Here is an 8,758-nt window from a genome sequence, read left to right as displayed (position 1 = left end):
AGTTTGAGCTCAAACTAGAAGGATAAACAGAAGTAGGCTAAGTAAAGAGGGGAGGTAAAGAGCATTGTAGGCAGAGGGAACAGCACATGCAAAGGCCCTGTGGCATGAGGGAGCATAGTGACTGCAAGGGGCTGAAATATAATCTACATAGTTAGAGCCCAAAGGCAGAGGATAATACAGCAGGCAATGGAGACACAAAAGAAGGAGACAGATTCTCCTGGGCTGTGCAGGCCGTGTTATGGAGGTTTTCTTTATCCTAAGAGCAAAGGAAAATGTTTACATTATTAAGTCCTGCTCTATACTGTCCTGTATTTGGGTTAAATGCTACCTCCTTCCACTCACCAATGCTAGCATCTGTAAAAACCTATATGCTTGGTATTTGCTATTCTTTTATTCAAAGATTTTTAAAAATTGGATTTTTCAGTGTGTCTGGCACTGTGCTAAGCACTAGAAATATAATGGTGAGAAGGACAGACAGGGCCCATGTACTGACCCTCGTTCTAGGGAGGAGACAAGTAACTAAATGATTCCAACAAAGTGTGCTTAGTGCTTTGGGAGGCAAAGTAGAGGGTGCCATGGATTTGCATTTTCCCCAGTGTATTTCACCCTGACCTTTCAACATCTGCAGTATTTGGAACTGCTTGCTGCCAGTCATGCCCTTGTTCTGTTCTCTCTCCCCAGCCACTGCTTTGATTGTCCATTAAATTAAAAGACAGAAGGCGCCAAATGAATCTTTCAAGATTTGTTCAGTGGAACTGGCAGAGTTTTGCCAAACACGTTTAGTCTTGGCTGACCCAGTTTCTCTGCCTGGGATGAGCAGACAGTGCCTTACAGCTCTGTTATCTAGGTCATTAGACAGCAGCTGCCGGGCAGCCTGCTCTCTGCCAGTGCCCGCCTTTCCTGCAGGTGCACAGCCTTCTGGTGGCATTGGGTGACCTGTGTACTCTAGCCTGGGGGTGGCACTTGGCCATAGCTCAGACTTTCTGATCCTACGGGAGAGTAGGCAGAGTATCAGGAGGTGAGTCCTTTGTTTTGCAGGTGACCTCTTTAGAGACTGCTGCCCTCCCAGTCACTATAAAGCAGTGGGTGGAGGTGACAGTTTTCAGGTCCTCTTTTTACCTCTCTTAACTGACATCTTAAAATCAGAATAAAACCATTGTCTTAGTGATTAAGAAAACAAAACAATATGTAACTGTGCATGTGATCTTCCCAGATTAAGTTGGTTAAGAGCATGGGTTCTGGAATCCCAGCTCTGACTTCTAGCTGTGTGATTTTTGGCCAGTTACTTGGCCTCTCTGAGCCTATAAAATGGGGATAATGGAGTCTACTCATGAGGTATCTTATAGATATCTATAAAGTAGTTAAGCACAGTGCCTGGTGATGTTGTAACCATTTGCATGATGGTAACAATTAGTATGTGATTTCAAGATTTCAGTTCCCTTTTCCAGATTAGGGGATAGAAAGGCATATTTGCATATTTTCATTTGAGTCTTCCACCAAATCCCACATTTACTGTGGTAACACCTTGTAGATCAAACATAGGTATTGAGCTCTCTTCCCTCCTCTCACCCCAAATGCAGTTCCTCACAGTTAGAGTCTTACTCGTGAAGTATGAGTTTAGATTGATACGTGCATCCTGGTGAGACTGGGTATATTACTGCCCTGGGAATTTCTGGTGGTCTTAGCCAGGGATACAGACCCTGTAGCTCCATGCCTCTACTGTCTGGGCTCTAACAGCTCCTGGCAGCAAGGTTTCTAGCATGTGCAACTTTACATTTTACATGGAACTGTCTTCTGGCCTGTCCTACAAGTAATGACAAGTTCTTTTCTTTCTTTCTCCCCTCCCACCTTCTCGCCCTTGTTTAGGTGAAAATCGCATTGAGGTTCTGGCTGAAGTCTGGGACCACTTCTTCACTGAGACTCTCCCCACCCTGCAGGCAATATTTTATCCAGTTCAGGTCAGTCTCCTTGGGGAATGACCTCCTGCCGGCCTCAGCAATCTGTGTTCTTTCTTGGCCTTTGCAACCTGGGACCTCCTGGTGCATAAGAGAGAACCTGCAGATTGGGAGCCTGAGATGGTTAAAGACCTTGGCAATCTTCTGAGGGCTCTCTGGTTCTATATTTAGCACTTAACTTCAGGCAAAGAGTGCCTGCCTATCTAACTAGCAATTTGTAGCTCTCATTACCCTCTTAGTTTTGAGTATGCCTTTATATTCTTGAAGTGGTTTGTTTTTTATTTTCAGAAGTAGAGAAGAGGAAAGAGGGATACTTTTTTTCTTTTCCTTCTCTCTCCCCCTGCCTCTTTCCTCCTTCCCTTCCTTTTTCTTTTTCTTTTCACTGAAGCACAATTTTTAAGCAAGTTTGCTGTTGCCCTCAAATTGTGGAAAAGGAATAATGTCCCTTGCCCTTTGTAAGGGATCCCTGAAGATGAGAAGGAACGGAATATAGCGATCCGAGGGTTGCAATCCCGTTGCCGGTCCCCGGTCCAGTACGGGGGCAACACTGAGGGTTGCGATCCGTTGCCGGACACGGAAAAAAGACAAAAGACAAAAAAAAAAAAAAGAGTGTGGGTTTGGGCAAGGTCATCCAACTTCTCTGAGTGTAACTCCATTTCATCTGCAAAATGAGGAATTTAGGAATAAAAGATGAGCGACATCTCTTTAGTATTCTTACTGTGTGACTTCTGCTCATCCTGTCACTTGTGTTGATTTCCTCCTCCCGACCCTTCTGCAGAAGCTAAGCTCATGCTGACCACTGCCAGGTCAGATTGGCCACCTCTTAAGGAGGGCTGACCAGTATATTGCCTCCACAGTCCACGTCTCTCTTGCACGCTTAGCTTGCAGGGTGCTCACTATTCCACTCCTCCCGCTGGGGTTAAGGCTTCCTAGATAATCGGACTTTGTTGAAGTGCAGGTGTAGCGTGCAGAATAAGAACACAGCCTTTAGCAATGGTTGGAATTACCTTATTCCGGAGGTGAGCCCATGTGGATGGTTTGGTCTGAATGGTGTTTTAAAAGAATTTGGAATTGCTTAAAACAGATGTCATATATCTAAAACCTGGGCGCTTATGCTTGCAGATTCTATTTCTCATTTCAGGCCTGCCCTAACATTTCCAGTAAGACAGTGCAGATAGAAGTCTCTGGCCTGTTGTCCACTCCTCTTTATTATCCCATCCTCAGTCCCATTCTGTGTTTATGTGGACAAGTCAGCTCCTGTGCCCAAAACCTCCTACTTTTCTGCAGCAGCCACCCATTGGCCAGCAGTGGGTCTGCTCCTAGGAAGGCAGACCTGGGGATAGGGTTGCCAGATTTAATAGATTGCTCCATATTGTTTCAACTTTGTGTTTCCACCTCCCAACACCCGTCCAAATAAATTACAGACCATTTAAAGGAAGGGACCACTTAGTGCTTTTATTTTTCAGGTGCTTATTGTCATGTTATATAAATAGTAGGTACTTAAATGTTCATACAAATTCGAACGTTGACATCTGGATTTTAAGCCAAACTTTTTTTTTTTTTTTTTTTATAAGAGAAGCAGGACAGTGCCAGCCTTAGACCTGCATGTCTGGGCCCCTGCCTGGCTCTGAGCTTCAGAGGGCCCCTGTCTGCCCTCTCTGACTGTCCTGGGGCCTTGTTCACCCAGTTCCCCCACTCCCCATTCTAGAACCATTTTGGGCACCTGCACTCTGAATTCCCTGTCCAAAATGGCCCTAAGAGAGATCCAGGTCTGCATACCTGCTCCAGTAGGGTTACCAGATAAACACAGGATGTCCAGTTACATATGAATAGTCTTCGAGTATAAATAAGTCCCAGATACTGCATATTATGCCTTTTTTCCCCCTCCAGCCTTAAACAAGAATAGAAAAGCCATTTCTAGATTAGCATGAATTCCTTCTCTGATTCATTGTAGGCTGAAAAGATGACTTGGCCTGGTAATGAGTCAGTACCCTGGTTAATGGCCCCATATGATCCTCTAAGAAAGCAATGATTAACTTGTTTATATGGCAGGTTGGTATAAACTGGGTACCCCATACCTCCTGTGACAGTATTTTTTGCCAGCATCGGAGGCCAGGTTTTGCATATGGAAAAGGCCTTTGTGCCCTTGGGGATCAGTGAGGGGTTCTTAAGATAAAGCCCCATGCTGCAGGGACATTAATGACATAAGATATTGGAGCCAGTTCTATATAAATGGTGGTACCACATAGCTGTCCTGGACCCAGTTCAGCTTGCCTTTAAACATAGGACTTGCCCTGTACCGATTCAGTGTGCCCTTGTGGTCACTTATAAGTTCAGGCCTTTCTCCTGAACATATAATGTTTAACTTTGGGCTTGGAAGCCCCAAAGGCAAAATCTTCCCCAGGCAGATGCTATAACTACTCATGCCGAGCCTGTACCCAAGTGACTCTAGGTATTTCATGTAAGGAGGTGATGTCATGCAGTACAAAGAGCCCTGGGCTGGATGGAATAATGGCGCCTGGAGCTCATTCCCTTGTGTGCCTCAGTGTCCCTGTCCATCAGTCCATCAGACCAGGGTAACACCAACTGCCCAACTTTTCAGAGATATTGAAAGAATGAAACCAAGTAAAAGTACCTTATAATTAAAATAACTTATTTAAAGCATCCAGCATGATGTTAGCTCCGTCCATAATTTTTTTTTTTTTAATGCTACAGAAAGAAAACCATTTGGAGAAATAGATAGGAAACTGTTGAAGGGTGGTTATGGTGATCTCATGACATCAGATTACAGTGTACTATGTTATGTGTGTTCATCATGTGTGAATGTATTATTCCTGTAACAAGGAAGAAATGATCAAGCTACATGAAAAAGTGCTCTGGAAGGGAGCAAACGTGTTTGAGTCAACAGTGGTGTTTATTGAACACATACTGCATGGCAGGCTCTGTGGCCTGTTAGTGGACAGGTTATTCGTCAGCAGGATTTCCCACAGCAACACTGCATGGGTGATGTCAGCTAGTGTCCAACACGGCAGGTCTATGCAATGTTGTTTTGTGACAGCATTTAGTTTCCCAGGAAGGTGGCTGGGGAAGTGGTTTGTTGTCCTTCCCAGATCCCAGTGAAATGCTTTTTAGTGCTAAGGAATTTGTTTAAATCCCAGAATGATTTCATCTTGGGGCGTTTGTCATGTGGGTTGGTCAGTGGCCAAGTAAGCAGGGCAGTGTGTGAGAATCACCTGAAGGGCTTGTTAATATACAAATTCCTGCTTCCCACCCCCAGAGTTTCTGATCCGGTAGATTTGGAATGGAGCCCGAGAATTTTGTCTTTCTGACAGTTTCTTATGTGATGCTGATACTGCTGATCCAGTCTATTAGGGTTTCTCTAGAGAAATAGAACCAATAGGAGATTATATATACATAAAACGTGTATTTGTATGTGTGCATAAATATACATGTACATACATGTGTACGAGTATATATACACACACACACACACACACATACACACATAAAAGGAGATTTATTATGAGGAATTGGTTCATGTGATTATGGAGGCTGTAAAGTCCCACAGTGTGCCATCTGCAGGCTGGAGACCCTGGAAAGCCAGGGTGTAGGTCAGTGCGCATCAGAAGGCCTGAGGACCAGGACCACCAATGATGTAAGTCCCAGACCAAGGGAGGGAAAGACCAGGGTTGCAGCTCCAGCAATCAGGCAGAGAGAGTGAATTCTTTCTTCTTCTACCTTTTTGTTCCATCTGGGCCGTCAGCATATTAGATGTTGCCCACTCCTGTTGGGGAGGGCCATCTGCTTTACTCAGTCCACCAACTCAAATGCTAATCTCATCCAGAAACACCCTCACAGACGCACCAAGAAATGATGTTTAATCTGGGCACCCTATGGCCAGTCAAGTTTGTGCATAAATAAACCAACGCATCAGGACACCCTACTTTGAGAACCATTGAGCTAGGGGGTTCTTGCCGTTGGTAGTGACGTTCCCTGAGATGTCTGTTAGTCCAGCTGGATTCTTCTCCCAACTCCCCGTGGTTGTAAGTGTCTGTGTAAGACCTACTTCCTCATTGGACAGATGTGTTTTTGAGTGACTCTGTTCAGGGGGTGGAACTTTCCTTCATTTTTCTATCTTGGCAAAGTGAAACGAAGCAAGGCCACACAAATGATGAGACAGGCCATCAATGCTGGGTGCTGGGATGGGGTATGAAATAAGACCTGGAAAAATCGGGGGACCACTGCCATTGGGGGTGGTTCAGCTGAGCCCACATGGCATGAGTGGTGATTGCGTGTAAAGATTTAATGGGTGGAGTGTAGGGTGGGAGAATGCAGAGATGGCAAAACCACTTTTGGCCTCATTCCTATAAAACCCTAAGGAGTTATAGGAAATGCAAAACTTCTTAGACTTGGTAGACTTGGGGGATCTGAAGCTATGTCCTGTTTGGGAGGGTACCCTAATTATATCTTTGGCTCTACCAAGAGCAACCATTTTTTGGTATGTGATGTATATATATATGTGCAAAGGAGAGTCTGAAGTGAACTTCCTTTCCATTTCCGTCTTGGGAAACTTCAGGAGCTCTAAAATCAAATAGTTTGGATTTGAAACCCATCTCTACCTGAATAAATTGCTGTGATTCTCTGAGCTTTAGTGTTTTTCCTCTGTGAAGTAGGTTTTATAATACTGCTTATCTCAAAGGGTGGTTGTAGGGATTAAATGTGTTATTTACATCGAACATATTTAGAATCATGCCCGGTACATAGAGTTTAATAAATGTCACGTTTCGTGATTATTACTTATTGTCATCCTCTGCCCTCCACTTCATTCCCACAGTTAAATAAGTCTCTTTCCTTCTACTTTCCCAATTATTTTTCTTTCTAAGTTACTTGTATTTGCATAACAGTGTAACGGGTCTGATGTTTTCCTCCTATGCCTGGCATGTGGTAGGTGCACAAATTTTAATGAGTGAAGTTGAGGAAGCAGCCTCAAAGGTGGGGAGGTGCTACTGATCTTTTCTCTTGTTTCTTCCCATCTTCCTCTCTCTCTCTTTGCTGACCACTCATAGCACTTACGACAGCATGACTTCTATTATGCTTGTATGTGTCTTGCATCATCCTGGGTGCTCTGTAAACCTGTGTTGCCCTGAACTGCATGCAGCTGGTGGTGGATCCAGCAAACTCTCACCTTCCTGGCCCTCCCTCCTCTCTTCTCTCCAGGGCCAGGAGCTCACCATTCGCCAGATCTCCCTACTGGGCTTCCGAGACCTGGTCCTGCTGAAGGTGAAACTGGGTGACTTGCTGCTGCTGGCCCAGTCCAAGCTGCCCTCGTCTGTTGTCCAGATGTTGCTTATCCTGCAGGTGAGAGCCTGCTGGAGGGCCATCTCTCGCCTTGCACCCCAAGGCCAAGGGATGGAGGGAGAGAGGGAGGAAACTGCTATGTGGGATGGGCGGGGGGAACTAAATGACACAGAGCACCTTAGCTTACTTCAGTATTTTTTAGTTTACCTGTCCATGCTCCTTAGTTCACTTGTCCATTTGATGTACATCCCCTGAGCACCTGTTAGGCCCATGGGATTTCAGTGGGGATTGAAAGAAGTAGACATGCTTATCCCCTCTCCAGTTATGCCAGGGAGCCACAAGTTGCAAGTAACAACAAAGAATCCACTTTGGCCTAGCTCAAGCCAGACCAGGAACTCACTACCCTGAGCACCTGTTAGGCCCATGGGATTTCAGTGGGGATTGAAAGAAGTAGACATGCTTATTCCCTCTCCAGTTATGCCAGGGAGCCACAAGTTGCAAGTAACAAAAAAGAATCCACTTTGGCCTAGCTCAAGCCAGACCAGGAACTCACTGGAAGGTTTCCAGGGCAGATGGTCTTCATGAGGGATCACAACCAGGAATGAGACAATGTCTAGCCACAAAGCCACCAGCCTCCAGCCTTTCTCCACTTCCTGGTCACTACCTGTACCTGATCTCCCTTGTTCTCTGTGATGCTGCCTCTCCTGGCCTTGCCTGGTCTCTCTCTACAGAATTGTATTGGGTGCTTTTGTTCGCACCTGATTGAATGTTGTATCCCATAGCCTGTGTGTTTCTAGTAAGAGACACCCTATGGGCTGCCTAGTGTCTCCTAATCCCAATTCTAGATCAACAGTAAGGAGATGAGTTGACACTTGTTGGTACCTGACTGTGCGCCAGGCATGGGCCAAGGACTTTTAAGTATGTTGTTTTTTTAATCAAATAATCCAAACAGCCACCTTGTGAGGAAGGCTTTGTTGTTGTTCCCATTACAGATGAGGAAACTGAAACCTGGGAAGTTTATGTGCTTGTCTTAGTCTGTTTTGTGTTGCTGTAACAGAACACCCCAAACTGGGTAATTTATAAAGGAAAGAGGTTTATTTGGCTCATGATTCTGGGACAGCTGCATCTGGCACGGGCCTCAGGCTGCTTCTACTCATGGTGGAAAGCGGCAGGGAGCTGGTGGGTACAAGCAGATCATGTGGCGAGAGGAAGCAAGAGAGAGAGAGGAGGTGCCAGGGTCTTTTAAACAACCAGCTGTCATGGGAACTAATAGAGTGAGATTTCACTCAGACCCCCCTCCCCCAGGGCGAGCATTAATCCGTTCATGAGGGATCCAACACTGATCCTCAGCTTCCAACACTGATCCTCATTGGGGATCAGATTTCCACATGGGTTTTGGCGAGGACAACACATCCAAACTCTATCAGAGGTCTCTCCGCTAGTGAGTTTTCTTAAGATTCAGACCTACGCACACTCTGCTTCCTCCCCACAAGCTGGAACAATTG

The 8,758-nt window shown here is 45.4% G+C and overlaps 1 protein-coding gene across 2 annotated transcripts in view; it reads left to right on the top strand.

The window, feature by feature from the left end:
- PRR5L (proline rich 5 like) overlaps positions 1-8,758 on the top strand; it is a 39,015-nt gene that overhangs the window by 12,667 nt on the left and 17,590 nt on the right. The window contains exons 3-4 of one of the 2 annotated variants that reach the window (XM_008594698.1): positions 1,867-1,958; positions 7,173-7,313. In XM_008594698.1, the coding sequence (XP_008592920.1) occupies positions 7,296-7,313 (18 nt within the window). In that variant the 5' untranslated portion in view covers positions 1,867-1,958; positions 7,173-7,295. The remainder of the gene's footprint in view (positions 1-1,866; positions 1,959-7,172; positions 7,314-8,758) is intronic. The other variant, XM_008594697.1, reaches the window with a different exon arrangement.

This window comes from Galeopterus variegatus, unplaced genomic scaffold (genome assembly GCF_000696425.1).
Source record: "Galeopterus variegatus unplaced genomic scaffold, G_variegatus-3.0.2 Scaffold11296, whole genome shotgun sequence".
Lineage (NCBI taxonomy): Eukaryota > Metazoa > Chordata > Mammalia > Dermoptera > Cynocephalidae > Galeopterus > Galeopterus variegatus.
The sequence above is the reverse complement of the archived record's forward strand: the minus strand, read 5'-3'. Positions and strand labels throughout refer to the sequence as shown.